Here is a 17,085-nt window from a genome sequence, read left to right on the forward strand (position 1 = left end):
CGTGCTGTGATTCATGGGGTTGCAAGGAGTCAGACACGACTGAGCGACTGAACTGAACTGAACTGATAGAAAGAAAGAGTGGTATTAACCAAAAAAGTAGGATCAATTATATATACATTACCATGTGTAAAATAGAGAGCTTGTGAAAAATTGTTATATATATATGGAGCCCAGCCTGGTGTTCTTTGATGACCTAGAAGGGTAGGATATAGAGGGTGAAGAGAGAGGCTAAAGAGAGGTGAAAAAGCAAAAAATGTTAGTCTCTCAGCCATGTCTGACTTTTTGTGACCCCCATGGACTGTAGCCCACCAGGCTCCTCTGTCCATGGAATTCTCTGGGCAAGAATACTGGAGTGGGTTGGCAATTCCTTCTCCAGGAGATCCTCTGGACTCAGGGATCAAACCCAGGTCTTCTGCATTGCAGGCAGATTCTTTACTGCCTGAGCCACCAGGGAAGCACTGAAGAGGGAAGTGATATATGCATAATTTTGGTTGATTTGCATTGCTGTACAGCAGAAATCAACACAACAGTATAAAGCAATTTTCCTCCAATTAAAAAATAATCAAAGGAGGAAAAAAAAAAACTGGAAAAAATCCATAAGAGGGTCAATAGAGAGCCATACTGCCTTATTCCACAAAAGCAAGTAGAGCCTCTAAATAGTATAAAATCACTGGTTTAGACATGCCACACAACAGCTTATGTAGTAAATATGTAAACAGCACTGCTTTGCAGGTCATTTCATATGGATCTGTCTGTTTAAGTGTGGAGGACTGGAGGGCAAGTACAACTGGAAAGGGACTTATTAAAATGTATTACTTATGAAACTGAGCAGGACCCTGAGGGGCCTTCCTGGGTACAGAATCCCCTCTATGCCCCCCTTTCTTGTTTGTAGAAAAAAAGGCTTTAGTCTTCAAAATCTTTACTGAGCTTCAGAGAGTAGGCTCAAGCAGTTAGTGATTAGGACAACAGAGTCATTAAACTCCTAATTCTTCTTGAAGGGATATAGATACAATTTAATGCATATCTTTGAGCTTTTGTGTGGAAACTAAGACCCCACTGAGGTGGAGGATGGTGACTACATGCTGACTACACACATGTAGGCCACAGACTGGATCTGGAAGATTGAGGTTTCCCAAACATCACCCTATTATCTCACCACCAACCTGTTACCAAGTCCAAACTCTGCTCATCACATGACAGGTCAATAAATCCAAAATACTAGGTGTTGAGGTAAGGAATATAACTTGATTTGGAAAGTTGTCTGGCCAAGGAGATGGCAGACTAATATCTCAAAATAACCATTTTATTGGAATTGGGAAACCAGTATCTTTTGCAGAAAGGAGAGGGGGAAGCAGTGAGGAAGTAAAGTAAAAAGTCATTAATCCTGCAAATATTTCATGGAATGGCCAATCTCAGGGAGGGGATAAGTTAACTTCTTCCTTCTTGTAGCCATCCACAGGTGAGCAGGGTCCTGAACAGAGGCACTTTGGTTTAACATTCAGAGAAAGGGGCAGGGTTTCCCAAAGCAGGCCATTATGTATGACTATAATAACAAAAGCAACAAAAAGCAAAGATTAAAGTCAAAGAAACAGATCCAACATGGAGTCAAAATTGGCTCTTCCCTATCAACCAATCAGAAGAAAGTCCACAGTTCTTTCCTAACATTGTCTTTAAAAACTCTTGCTTGAGCATAATCTGCCTGTTCTTGCTTAATGCCCAAATAAATCCTTTGCTGCAAACACCCACTGTCAGAGTTTGGCTTTCTATAACATGGGCACCAGAGCACTTATTTAATTATAGCTTCAAACATAGTAGATATTTAAGATTTCTTAAATTGACGGTAAAATTGTTTCTTTAGTCAATCTGATCTAAAAACAACCCAGATCGATGTGCATAAAAACAAAAAGCAAATGAAGCCAGCAGATTATACTTTGTCTTAATTCATGAAAGAAAAAATAGTCCTTAGTTATACCAATTGTCCTATGAATCAGGTTAAAATGATTCAACTAATATATGCTCCCTACTGGGATGCTATGCCAAATGTTTACCCTAAGCTTTACCATAGTGTCCTTACGGAAGAAATAATATGTCACAAACTGTGGAATGGTTTAAAATAAAACTACCTATTCTTTGGGAGCAAAACCTGCCACCCCAAAATGTCTCTTGGGCATGCAGATTATTTCGAGCTGAAAACAACATCCAAAAGACTCTGGAATAAATTTGACAGTCCTGCTAGCTGCCTAAAGAATGTAGCTAGAGCTCTTCCAGGAAGGGAGCTATCATCAAAGAAAACTATTGTATGAACTACACGTGTAGACTGGGAGAAACCTAGCAAAATCCGTTTGTTAAAAGTCTCATTGTCTCCTATCGTCTCTGTATGGCAGAGTAAACATTTGTTTACCAAGCATCTGCTTTTCCATCTCCTTGTGAATTGTTTTCCACCCCTCTGAGGTACCAAACTGATACCCCCAACGTCTTCTTTTGTCTTTAGCTGAAGAGGGCATTTAAGGTGAGGGCTTCAGCCATTTTGGTGAGTCACTCATTTTTCCTGAGTCTCTCCCATTGTACTTCACTACTAGTTGTTGTTGTTTTCTCCTGTTGATCTTTCTCACATCAATTTAATTCTTAGACCACCCTGAAGAATCAAGATGGGTAGAGGGAAATTTCTTCATCCTCTACATGAACAAATTCAGGATATTTCACTTCTAAAATAAAGAATCCTTACCTAAGAAAAGTTAAGTCAGTCTCCAGATTGTAATATGGGATCAAACTCTGCCTGAAAACAATTTAAAAGCAATGTAAATTTGTTTCCTATAACCTTGTGGCACATGTTTATTAACATTTTGTAGCTTTAGCTCCATTCATTTGCGTTAGAGAATTATAAGAGTTTAAACCCTTCAGTCAGCCCTTTGACTTAGTTAAAGCCCTGAAAGCAATTTCCTCAGGTTAAGCAATCTGTGTGACAGATTTGAGCTTAACCCTTTTCCCCTTTAACACCTGTGCCTTGTCTTCTTCAGTACTTAAGTCACCTGAAACAGTGATAAAGGAGGTCAGGTTATGCAATCTCAATTGCCAATTGCATATTAATGGAAAAATTCAAACTGAATGTTAATACAAATAACATTTTGTTTTGTGGTCTCTTAAATTTAGTAAAAAAAAAAAATTTAAATAGCAATGAACAACTTTGCCTATTCACTTTATTTATGCATTAAAAAAAAACTGAACTGGGTAAACGGTAAATGCACCTCATGGAGAATTTTACTATTAGTAGTAAGAAGAGCTCTTAGGTTGAATACTGTTTCTAAACAATCATAGTTAGAAATCAAAAAGAAAAAAGATGTCATTTGTAAAATGCTTTCCCGGGATGTCTTTTTTTCTTTCTGTAGACGTCTGGTTTGATCGCTCATCTACCAGGTATTTCGTTAACTTTTTCAGTTTGTTTTCAGTTGGCATGATCTTTTAAAGAAAAGTATTATAGAATCAGAGCACATCTGTAATCAAGAGGAGTTTTGGTGGGGGGGGGGGTGGGGTACGGAGGCTGGGAAAGGTATCCAGAAAACCAAGATTTCTCACCAACCGGCGCGCCAGAAGAGCATCTCTGGCCTTAGCAGGAAAACCCAGCAAGGGCGCCCGGCGGCGCCTCCTCTGTTGTCTCCCGCTTCCCCCGTTGACTAAAGAAGGGGTCACCAGACCCGCGCCAGGCTGCGATTGGACGCGCAGTCGTCAGGCACCCTCCAGAAACACAAACGTTTCTGCAAGTGAAGGGCTTTAGATTTTTTACGTCTCCCCGCGCTCCCCTCCACTCTCCATGCCAGGTCTCTCTGGCTTGCCTGGGCTCGTTCGCGCGGCCTGAGAGTTAGCAATAACCTCGCCGCCGCCTGCGCCTAGCTCTAATTCCTGCCCCAGCCTCTCCACCTTCCCTGGAGCCCTCTGCTCCCGCCATGGGCCCAACTTGGGGCTCCTAAGAGTTGTCGCCTCTTAGCTGCGCGCTCTTGGGCCAAAGTCTCCGAAGGCGGGATATGGCTTAGGGCGCTAGAGGGGTCAGCACAGAGGTAACTGGAAGGGGAACGAAAGGCTATCTAGGAGAAACGAGGCCAAACGATGAGTTTCCATAAGGAGGACGGAGTGAGCAGCCTGTGCCAAAAGGCGCTGCACATCGTCACGGAGCTGTGCTTCGCGGGCCAGGTGGAGTGGGAGAAATGCTCGAGCATCTTCCCCCCTAACGGGGGCAACCAAGGCGGAAGTAACACAGGTAACTGGGGAGGGCTCCGCTCGCGACCTCGCAGTCCTAGGGGACTCGCGCTCTGGGTCCTAAGCTCCTGGGTCCTGCGCCTTCCGCGCGGCGCGGGGACTTCTAAAGGACGCCTAGCCTTCCTATCTTACCCGTCTCCTTTGGTTAGCGCCTGGCGACTTCCAGTGTGGACTGTTCCGGTTTTGTCTTCTTACCTCCATTTGTCCGGGTTCTTCCACTTCTCTGGTCCGCTTCGTACCCGCTGCCGCCGTTTCTCGCTCCTAGGCTCCTGTACCCTCTTTCTCTGAGCTCTCGCACGCCTCCCATTTCGCTCCCGGAGAGGAGAGGAGAGCGCGGGCCGCGGTGTCCAGATCATTAGCCGAGCGCTGCCCGCGGGGGCCATTTGCCACCGGGACTCTGCTGCCTTCGCTTTTGTCCCGCAGGTGGCGGGTCGCGGCTTGGGGAAGGGGCCAGGCCGAAGAATCCGTACTTAGATGCAAAAACAAAACAAAACAAACAAAAAAAACGCCTTGGAAATGGGGCTGCGTTGGTCCCCGAGAACAGAAAGGAGCCCGGTAGGGATACCCCGCAACCAATGTCATGTTGGCATTTGACAGTGTGCAAAACCCTTTAATATATATGAAACTCTAGGGCTTCTTGACAACGTTGGGCCAACAGCGGGGATGATCAACCCCATTTTTCGAGGCAACAATTAAGGCTTAGAGGACAAACAGATTTAAGTGGAAGAAGGAAAGGTTTATAAATGCTTTCTACACATGTGCTCATATAGCCCTTAATACAGGCATCCTCTCTGTCCCGTCAACAAACTTGGGGGTAAAAAACCGGGTGGGATGGAGGAGGTACACGGACCTTTAGAAATCTGAAGGTGGAAAGAAGTCTCAGGTAACAGATTTTTTTCAAAAGGAATGTGGAGCATAGCAGAGCCACGCAGGGGTGATGCCTGGAGGGAAAGGATTTGTAACCACCTGCGCTGTAAAGTTTGTGTAGCCTATTGTGCCATTGATGGCGTCTAGCTGGATTCCTGGAGTTGCAGGCCGAGTTAAGGGTGCCATGGAAGAGAGTCCACATAGTTTTGGGAGATGAACACAGGTTTGGGGATTTTCGTTATCGGGCTGGAAGATTGTCATTCCTTCTGTAGGGTTTGTTTCTTTCCTTTTACTGGCCTGTCATTTTAGTCTTCTTGAGGGACCTCGTGGGTTGAGGGTAGTTAGGGCAACAGATGAGAGCTGGACCTTACCTCAGCGTGGAACGTTAACAGTGGAGAACCCTGTATGCTAGGAAGGAGACAAGGAAGGCACAGTTCGTGGGCTCCCCATCCACTACCACCAAAGACAAAGAGAGAAAGGAGGGAGGTGGGGAACAAATGTGTTTAAACCTTTACAATACCATTATTTAAGTGGAATATTTGTACTTTTAAAAATTCAGGATACAGCATGCTTGGGGCTGGTGCATGGGGATGACCCAGAGAGATGTTATGGGGAGGGAGGTGGGAGGGGAGTTCATGTTTGGGAATGCATGTAAGAATTAAAGATTTTAAAATTAAAAAAAAAAATAAATAAATTAAAAAAAATTCTCTGATCATGACAACAGGAACCAAGAGAGGCTTCTGTCTGCCCTTGGCAGAACCTGAGGAGATGTTGCTACTTGGGCCCTGGAGAGGAATGATACATAATTGCTGCTGTACATATGCTAGAAACATAGACATTTTGTGAATTTTAATAAACACAGCAGAGTCTTTTCCATTTGTTCAGCAGGTGTTACATTTCTAGGAGTGTGTGAAATTCAACTACTAAGTTGAAGGCACTGGCTGAATATTACATATATGCTTGTCTTGTGTATAGTTGCTCATTATGAGGTAAACACTCAAAATATTTCGAACTTAAAGACTTCTGTGGTAATTGGATAAGTTGTTCTGAAATGTCTGATGATACACATGCTAAAGATAAGACTCAGAGATGGAAGTGCAGTGAAAGAAATGAGAGTATTTAAAAGATCTGAACTTTGGTCATTTAATAGTTGATGCTGTGGATAAAACTCCTGATTTCCACTCCACCCCCACCCCACCCCTTGTGATCATACAGCAAATAGTGGTTTTCTGGTCCTCAGATTGGCTAGTAATGAGGAAAATCTGAAGACTAGAAGCCAAATACTAGCTTTTAAATCTTTATAGATACACAATTATGGCCTTCAGGTGGGCTTCCCAGGTGGCTCAGTGGATAAAGAATCTGCCTGCTGTGAAAGAGATGCTGGAGATATGGGTCTGGAAGATCCCGTGGAGGAGGGCACAGCAATCCACTCCAATATTCTTGCCTAGAGAATCCCATGGACAGAGAAGCCTCTTGGGCTACAGTCCCTAGGTCTCAAAGAGTCAGACATAACTGAAGCAACCTAGCTCAGCACAGCTTAAGGTAAAACACGACATATGAATTGTAGAGAGAATTCTGAACTTCTTCTAAGCATTATAGGAAGTAATTGTAATCCTAATTCCTTTTAGATTTGTGCCTGGGAACAAAAATGGAGCAAAACAAAATCTCAAACAATTACATGGGTATTTTTCTTCCTTTAAGTGAAAATATGTACTATTCACATTGGGTATTCAATTTAATATATGAATATTTATTGAATAATTACCACTGAAAAAGATATCCTTCTAGGTTGTGTATGAGATATAAGGATGCAGAAGCTTGTTTCACACTTTCCATTTGTAAATCCATACAATTAAAAGTAAAATAATCTGCAAATAAGCTCCTGTTACTAATAGATATCTATGAAATGTATCAAAGATTAATTATAAAATCTTTAGCTATATTAATTAGCTACTCAGCCTCACCTTGTTCTTTGTAGTAGATTTTCTTATACACTTGTTCTAGTAAGTGATACTTGACTCACTGTTTAATGAGAAACACATTATGGTAAGAGGACATGGACATTGAATAGAATGATGGATTTTTTACTTTCAGCACTGCCCAGATGGTGCCAGTTATTCTAAGGTTGCAACGACAATTGCAAGCTTCCAGACTGTGCATGATTTTAGATTCCTTAATGCAGGGGTTGGGGGAGAGAAGTTCAGGTACAGGGCTTTCTTGGTCTCCTTGGGGGATTGAATCCAGGAGGCCCCCCAGATACCAAGATTTATGATGCTCAAGTTCCTTACATAAAATGCTGTAGTATTTGCTATAGCACTTCCTCCCATATACTTTAAATAATCACTAGATTACCTTTAATACCTAAATCATCAAGAGGTACTTCTAATACCTCTTAATCTTCTTAATGTATATAATACCTGCATCAAGGTATTATAAGTACCTCTTGATGAAGGTGAAAGAGGAGAGTGAAAAAATTTAAGCTGGCTTAAAATTCAACATTCAAAAACCTAAGATCATGGCATCTGGTCCCATCACTTCATGGCATGAAAAAATGAAATGAAAGTTGCTCAGTCGTGTCTGACTGTTTGCGACTCCATGGACTCTACAGTCCATGGCATTCTTCAGGCCACAATACTGGAATGGGTAGCCTTTCCCTTCTCCAGGGGCTCTTCCCAACCCAGGGATTGAACCCAGGTCTCCTGCACTGGAGGGGGATTCTTTACTAGCTGAGCCACCAGGGAAGCCCACTTCATGACATATAGATGGGGGAATAGTGAAAGACTTTATTTTCTTGGGCTCCAAATCACTGCAGATGGTGACTGCATATATGAAATTATAAGATGCTTGTTCCTTGGAAGAAAAGCTATGACAAACCTAGACAGAGTATTAAAAAACAGAGACATTACTCTGCTGACAAAGGTCCATATAATCAAAGTTATGATTTTTCCAGCACGTGAAAGTCACTCAGTCATGTCTGACTCTTTGCTACCACATGGACTGTAGTCCATGAAATTTTCCAGGCCAGAATACTGAAGTGGGTAGCCTTTCCCTTCTCTAGGGGATTTTCTCAACCCAGGGATCAAACCAAGGTCTCCCACATTGTGGGTGGATTCTTTACCATCTGAGCCACAAAGGAAGTCCAAGAATTCTGGAGTGGGTAGCCTAGCCTTCTTCAGCAGATCTTCCCAACCCAGGGATCAAATTGGGGTATTCTACATTGCAGGCAGATTCTTTACCAACTGAGCTATCAGGGAAGCCCTCACATATGGCCGTGAGAGTTGGACCATCAATTCGCTGAGGAATTGATGCTTTTAAACTGTGGGGTTGGAGAAGACTCTTGAGCGTCATTTGGACTGCAAGGAGAACAAATCAGTCCATCCTAAAGGGAATCAATCCTGAATATTCTTTGGAAGGATTGATGCTGAAGCTGAAGCTCCAATACTTTGGCCATCTGATGTGAAGAGCTGACTCATTGGAAAAGACCCTAATGCCTGGAAAGATAGAAGACAAGAGGAGAAGAGAACAACAGAGGATGAAATGGTTGGACAGCATCATCGACTCAATGGACCTGAGTTTGAGCAAGCTCTGGGAGATGGTAAAGGACAGGGAAGCCTGGCATGTGTAGCCCATGGGGTCACAAAAAAAAAAGAGACAGGACTGAGTGACTGAACAACAACGTCTAAATCAAGGTAAATGATATGTCACTCATTCATTTGGTGCTCAGCCATGTCTGGCTCTTTTTGATCCCATGGACTGTAGCCCTCCAGGCTCCTCTGTCCATAGGTTTTCTCAGGCAAGATTACTGAAGTGGGTTACCATTCCCTTTTCTCGAGGATCTTCCTGACCCAGGAATTGAACCTGGGTCTCCAGCGTTGCAGGCAGATTTTCTTCCATTTGAGCCACCAAGGAAGACCTATATAAAGGCAATGTAGATAGTTACCTGTTTGACAATCCAAATTTTTTTAAACTTCCTGAATTTTTAAAAATACTTTCAACCTGTGGGTGATTGATTGCATGGATGTGAAACATGGATACAGAAGACTGACTATAAGCCTAAATTTGCTGCTGCTGCTAAGTCGCTTCAGTCATGTCCGACTCTTTGTGACCCCATAGATGGCAGCCCACCAGGCTCCCTCCGCCCATGGGATTTTCTAGGCAAGAGTACTGGAGTGGGGTGCCATTGCCTTCTCCGAAGCCTAAAGTTACTCTACCTTAAAGAAGTCATGAGTCACATATAGAAATAAAATATTCTTCTACTGCTTTTTTTTTTTTTTAAATACCAACAAAGAACAGGCATCACCATTCTCTTTACCATTTACTGCAATAGCAGTAGCAGAAGCGGTGATAATGTTATTGACTTGAGAATCAAGCAGTCAAGTTGACAGATTCTATATTTTAGTAAACTTTACCGTAACTTAACTGTAGATGGCAATACTGGTTAATTTACTCTTTTGACAAAGTTTTTTTCAGAGATATTATTGATGTCAACATTACTAGTACACTAGAAAGTTCATTGTGTGCAGTTTTTTAGAAAATCAGATTTTTGCAGTCTTTTTACCACTGATTCTCCCCCTCCAAAATAGACAGGTCACCCACTAAATTCATTAACATAAAATATAACTTAATACTCTAATACTTAGGGAAAATACAAAACAGTATATTGGCCTATTGCCTTAAATGTAATTTTTCATGTATACTGTGACTGAATACACATAATATTTCTTGAACTGGATTTGAGTTCATTTCTGGTCTTTAATTGCTGCTCCATATCCAAATGCTTGTGAGATTTTAGGAAATTTCATTACTTGAGAAGACCTCATAAATGCAGCTAATCAAACCCCCTTAAACTCATAGTCACATCACAATTGTGCAGACCTAACCATAATTTGAAAATTTTATATGAACATTTAATTCTTCAATGTTTTAAATTTACATTTTACACTTTTAATTTAGTACTAGAATTCTAAAATAAAAATGTAAACAAATTCTTCTAAATTCATATGTGTGTTCTTCATTTTCTTAAGATGTGGGAACAAGTAGGTATTTATATGGCAAACACTTTTGTTGAAGTTACTTGACTAATAAAAACAGAGATGGCTAAGTAAAAAATTAAAATAACATGATTTCCTCTGAGAATAAGGCATTTTAAGTCTGTCATAGTTTAAAATGAGTAAAAGGACTCTATGGGTTTTCTCTACACATAGAAAGCAAATGATTACCCAATTAATTTAATTATTTTGTATCACTAGTAGTAATGAGTTTTACCCATTCTAATGATTGTATAAAGAATTACAGTTTAGAAACATAGTAGGCATGTTAGGATTAGTAGAAATCCTTGAGCGTTGTAGGTTTCAAAAAGTAACTGAACCACAGTGAATTAAAACCTGTAGGCACATTTGAAGAAGGATGCACTAGAGGGTTTTTTCCTTTTCCATATTGATACTCCACTGAAGAATGGCCAGCTTCTACTATTTCTAGTCTCATATTTACATGATCTTCAGCACATATTGTGCTTGGTCTCAGTTGCTTCTAGGCAAATGGATGACTACCTTGGCTTCAAAGGCCAAGCAAGTATCAGCAAACATCCAGTACTCTTCACTGTGAGATATCAATATTTTGGCAGTATTGCCATGATTTATTTTTTGCCTTAAACTTTTTTCCACTTTGAGACAAATTAAGATCTGTGTTTCCTCTCTATATGAGCTGTGAATTTCAGAAATATGATTCTTTCAAGAGCAATTCAATATACAGAGTATATAGCTGTTCATTCTATCCAAATCAGATTTTCTTTAAAATTTAATCATCATTGTAATCTTGTTCTATGGAGGAAAATTGTCATTATTGGGAATATATCTGCATTTATTTACAAATTGTTTTTGTCTAAAAAGTTGTCAGAAAATGAACATTATCATAAATGTTTAATGGACTTTACAATTTCAATTTCAATAATCTATATTTTGAAAATATAACTATGTTTTTCCTGATCTACCTTTTATTCTGTTGATGACATTAATTGAATAGGCTGTAAACACTTTGGGGGCAGTGGGTTGTTTATTGTTTTATCCTCAGTGCCTAGAAAAAAACTATGGCTTGTTAAGAGTTTCAATAAATATTTATTGGATACTGAGAGAATGAATAATTGAATTAACGACTTTATCCTCAAGAAGCCTCAATATCCTTAAGTGTATAACAGTGGGTGCCATTTAATCACCTCCCAATCCCTTCTGAAACTCAGTTCAGTTCAGTCACTCAGTCGTGTCCGACTCTTTGTGACCCTGTGGACTGCAACACGCCAGGCTTCTCTGTCCATTACCAAATCCTGGAGCTTGCTCAAACTCACGTCCATCCAGTTGGTGATGCCATCCAATTATCTCATCCTCTGTTGTCCCCTTCTCCTCCCGCCTTCAAACTTTCCCAGCATCAGGATCTTTTACAGTGAGTCAGTTCTTCATATCAGGTGGCCAAGGATCGGAGCTTTCAGCTTCAGCATCAGTCCTTCCAGTGAATATTCAGGACTGATTTCCTTTAGGATAGGCTGGTTTGCTGTCCTTGCAGTCCAAGGGATTCTCGAGTGTTCCAACAGCATGGTTCAAAAGCATCAATTTTTGGTGCTTCGCTTTCTTTATGGTCCACACAAATGGTGTGATCACTCACCTAGAGCCAGACACCCGAAAATGTGAAGTCAAGTGGGCCTTTAGAAAGCATCACTATGAATAAACTAGTGGAGGTGATGGAATTCCAATGGAGCTATTTCAAATCTTGAAAGATGATGCTGTGAAAGTGCTGCACTCAATATGCCAGCAAATTTGGAAAACTCAGCAGAGGCTACAGGACTGGAAAAATGTCAGTTTTCATTCCAATCCCGAAGAAAGGCAATGACAAAGAATGCTCAAATTACTGCACAATTGCACTCATCTCACACGGTAGTAAAATAATGGTCAAAATTCTCCAAGCCAGGCTTCATCTGCAGGTGAATCATTAACTTCAGATGTTCAGGCTGGTTTTAGAAAAGGCAGAGGAACCAGAGATCAAATTGCCAACATTTGCTGGATCATCGAAAAAGCAAGAGAGTTCCAGAAAAACGTCTATTTCTGCTTTATTGACTATGTCAAAGCCTTTGACTGTGTGGATCACAATAAAATGTGGAAAATTCTGAAAGAGATGGGCATACCAGACCACCTGACCTGCCTCTTGAGAAACCTATATGCAGGTCAAGAAGCAACGGTTAGAACTGGACATGGAACAACAGATTGGTTCCAAATAGGAAAAGTAGTACGTCAAGGCTGTATATTGTCACCCTACTTATTTAAGTTATATGCAGAGTACATCATGAGAAACGGGGGCTGGAAGAAGCACAAGCTGGAATCAAGATTGCTGGGAGAAATATGAATAACCTCAGATATGCAGATGACACCACCCTTATGGCAGAAAGCGAAGAGGAACTTGAAAGCCTCTTGATGAAAGTGAAAGAGGAGAGTGAAAAACTTTGCGTAAAGCTCAACATTCAGAAATCTAAGATCATGGCCTCTGTTCCCATCACTTCATGGCAGATGAATGGGGAAACAAGGAAACAGTGTCAGACTTTATTTTTCTGGGTTCCAAAATCACTGCAGATGGTAATTGCAGCCATAAAATTTAAAGATGCTTACTTCTTTTAAGGAAAGTTATGACCAACCTAGGTAGCATATTCAAAAGCAGAGACATTACTTTTCCAACAAAGGTCCATCTAGTCAAGGCTATGGTTTCTCCAGTGGTCATATATGAATGTGAGAGTTTGACTGTGAAGAAGGCTGAGTGCTGAAGAGTTGATGCTTTTGAACTTTGGGGTTGGAGGAGACTCTTGAGAGTCCCTTGGACTGCAAGGAGATCCAACCAGTCCATCCTAAAGGAGATCTGTCCTTGGTGTTCATTTTAAAGACTGATGCTGAAGCTGAAACTGCAGTACTTTGGCCACCTCATGTAAAGAGTTGTCTCATTGGAAAAGACTCTGATGCTGGAGTGATTGGACGCAGGAGGAGAAGGGGATGATAGAGGATGAGATGGCTGGATGGCATCACTGACTCAATGGACATGAGTTTCAGTGAACTCCAGGAGCTGGTGATGGACATGGAGGCCTACCGTGCTGTGATTCATGGGGTCGCAGAGTCGGGCACAACTGAGTGACTGAACTGAGCTGAACTGAAAGCTAGCTGTAAAGTTATGTTAAATCTGACAATGTTGCCAAACTCATTTGACCCAGCAAAAATTTGGGTTATGAAGGTTATGTGTATGTTTCACTATTTTCTCAACACTCTCTTCCAAGCCATTTAGACTCATTCTTTGACTTCTGATGCTGATGCATTTGCTTTAGCATAAACAGAGTGAAAACTACGACACACTTACTTAATTACTACTAGTCTTGTAACAGGTCTTTGATACTGATACATTCTGATTTCAAAAACTTAAATGTCTAAAAATATGCATTTTATAAATCAATTAAATATGATAATAATATAAAGTTTCTATCACTTACTGAAATTCAAGAAAAAGGCAAAAGTCAATAACAATTAAAATGGGAATTTTAAGAGGCATTGTTGCAATAGTAATAGGTTGGTTGATTATGTATTGGATTTATGGTTGAGGAAGAGACTGATAGTTGGTTTCCTAGTATTCATTTCCCCTTTCTATTTCACAGCATTAGAATCCTTTATTTTTAGTTTGGTATGTGGCAGCATTATTAAAAAAAAACTTTAAAAAGGACAGCTTTTTTCAGCATACATAGGTTGGTACAATCGCATGACTAAATTATGATTGTTGGAATATTAGCAGCAGTGATGTGCACTACTTCTAGATTTTCCCCTTAACATGAAAGGACACACCATTACCTTCCTTTCTCCCTTGTTATTTTTCATCCAGCTGCCTGGAATGTAGACATGTAAGCTTGCATCTTGGACCTTAAGGAAGAGGCAAAAACCTTTGAATAGGAAAGCAAAAACATGAAAAAAAAAAAAACAGGATTCCAGACACCTTAAGCTGATGTGTTTACACTGACTTGCTTATACTGGACCAATTAATTAAATGAGGGAGAAATAAACTTCTATTTTGTTTGTTACTATTAGTTTGGTCCCTTGTTGTAGAAATCAGAATTATGTGGCATTATAATAATAACACCATACTGTTGTTGTTGCTTAGTCACTAAGTCTTGTCCAACTCTTTGCAACCCCATGAACAGCAGCATACCAGACTTGCCTGTGTATAACTAACTTTGCTCAAACTCATGTCCATTGAGTCAGTGATGCCATCTAACCATCTCATCCTCTGTCACCCCCTTCTTATCTTGCCCTTGATCTTTCCCAGAATCAGGGTCTTTTCCAATGAGTCAGTTCTTAACATCAGGTGGCCAAAGTATTGGAGCGTCAGCTTCAGCATCAGTCCTTCCAATGAATATTTAGGACTGATTTCCTTTAGGATTGACTGGTTTGCTCTCCTTGCAATCCAAGGGACTCTCAAGAGTTTTCTCCAACACAGTTTGAAAGCATCAATTCTTTGGTGCTCAGCCTTCTTTGTGGTTCAACTGTCACATCCATACATGACTATTGGAAAAACCATAGCTTTGTCTATATGGACAATGAGGACAACCAAATGAGGTGGATGAAACTGGAGCCTATTATACAGAGTGAAGCAAGCCAGAAAGAAAAACACCAATACAATATACTAGCACATATATATGGAATTTAGAAAGATGGTAATGATAACCCTGTATGCAAGACAGCAAAAGAGACACAGATGTTTAGAACAGTCTTTTGGACTCTGTGGGAGAGGGAGAGGGTGGGATGATTTGGGAGAATGGCATTGAAACATGTATAATATCATATATGAAATGAATAGCCAGTCCAGGTTCGATACATGATACTGGATGCTTGGAGCTGGTGCACTGAGACGACCCAGAGGGATGGTACAGGGAGGGAGGAGGGAGGGAGGTTCAGGATGGGGAACACGTGTATACCTGTGGTGGATTCATGTTGATGTATGGCAAAATCAATACAATATTGTAAAAAAAAAGAGAAATAATTTCTGATTAATTGAGAAGTTACTTATTTGTACATTTTGAGAAATTAAAGAACTAGAATTTTTAAATTTAAAACAGTGGTACAGTAGTAATTGGAATCGAGAGAATAGCAATTGGTCTATGATTTTCTGCATCATTGTAGCCATCTGCATGGATAATACATACTTAGTCCTAACAGTATTTACAATTTATAGTAATTAAGACCATGAAAATGTTATAAATTAGCAAAATTCTGGTTTATTAAATGCTTATGAGGACTTAGCATGTTTTTGCTAATTATGCTTTCTGATGAGAGTGTGTGTGTGTGTGTGTGTGTGTGTGATTTTCAGAACTCTCTGACTTTATTTTGAGATATTAAGGCATGATAAAAGAGTAAGATCTTTATAGCTACATATGAGTCAGAGATGAAGAGTCAGCCAGCCAGACAGATAAATAAGTAGACACATAGTGGTAGAAGCAATAGTTATGCATATGTATGTAATCAAATCAGGGTTTGTGCAATATTAAACCTGATTATCTTTGAGCCTAATTTAATTTTTGAAATTTCATTAACTTCAATTCTTACCAAGATATAATTGGATGAATGGTATATAATGGATTATTTTTAATTATCCAGAGACATTGAAAGTTTGAGCTACAGAGATCCTACTCATCAAGTTTATTCATTATACAATGGGTAACATCAAAGTCTGTGTGGAGAAGGAAAACCATTCATATTCATCTCCCTACAGTGATCTCGTCTCCACCTTACTTCATTTCTTTCATGATCATGACCAAACACTTTTCATTATGTTAAAAGTACTATTTTAGAATTATAAATCCAAATATTCCAAACCCCAACCAAAAGCTCCTATGCTTTCTTCTTTTGCACTTGGAAACTCCATTCAATTTTCTACCTCCAGGTGTATTCCCTGTCAATAAATATTACATCGTATTTATGATACATCATGTAATCATTGCAATCACTTTCTCCTGTGAGGTTTATTACATTTTTCTGGGAGGATAGAAGATGCTCATTCATGGATAAATTCATCTGCTTCTCTATTCCTACACCAAAGAAGCTGAATATTTAGATTTTAAAACCAGGCAGGCTAGTATCACTCTTAGTCTTCAGTTGCAAAAGAACCCTCAATTCTGACCAGATGTCCTATGTTTTCCTATTCAATTTTCTCCTATTCTCTAAAGTTCATATATCAAAATTTCCCCACTGTATTTAAATATTCCAAATTATTTTCCAACATCCCAAAATAACTGGCAGTTGACTCTAACTCCTATTTGGAGAGAAAACTATAAACAAGAGTTCTCTTGAATTCCTGCCTATACCTATAAAATTTGATTTCAGAACTATCCTCTTTTTCTTGAAAAGGAAGAAGTGAGAGAAGTGATCTTTGCTTCAGATTCCATCCATCATCACCTTTTATGCGACTTTATTGTTAATTATTCACTCTGCTTGATTTTTTTCTGTCCTTATCTGGTACTATTTTCCCATAAATTATAAACCATGCTGAAATATTGCACATTTTAATTAAAAACACCAATTAAAAACATCAATTCCACAAGTGATTCTTTCCTCCTTTCCTAAATACAATATCTTGAAAGAACTATCTATACTCACAGAATCCACATCCTCACTCTCGTTCATTCATTAAACTACATTCATCTGATTAACAGTCTCTGCTGCACTAGTCTTATTGAATTCACTGCAGACTTGTTTGTTAATGTTTACTTATCTACCTTAGTTTTGATTGAACTTATTTTAACTTCTTATACTACTTATCACTTTATAAATACTCTCCAAACTTCTATGAAAGCAACTTGACCTCATTTTTTTCATAAGTCTTCTACTCTTTCTCAGTCTTATATGCAGGCTCTTTGTTCTTTAAATTTCTCTTTCTTTCTTTAGTTATTGATGTCTTCAG

The 17,085-nt window shown here is 39.8% G+C and overlaps 1 protein-coding gene across 1 annotated transcript in view; it reads left to right on the plus strand.

Annotated features, from left to right (window-relative positions):
• Nucleotides 1-4,101: 4,101 nt before the first annotated feature.
• Nucleotides 4,102-17,085, plus strand: part of SYT10 (synaptotagmin 10) — a 106,368-nt gene continuing 93,384 nt past the window's right edge. The window contains exon 1 of the mRNA XM_069586487.1: nt 4,102-4,252. Within this exon, the coding sequence (XP_069442588.1) occupies nt 4,102-4,252 (151 nt within the window). The remainder of the gene's footprint in view (nt 4,253-17,085) is intronic.

Source organism: Ovis canadensis, chromosome 3, assembly GCF_042477335.2.
Source record: "Ovis canadensis isolate MfBH-ARS-UI-01 breed Bighorn chromosome 3, ARS-UI_OviCan_v2, whole genome shotgun sequence".
Lineage (NCBI taxonomy): Eukaryota > Metazoa > Chordata > Mammalia > Artiodactyla > Bovidae > Ovis > Ovis canadensis.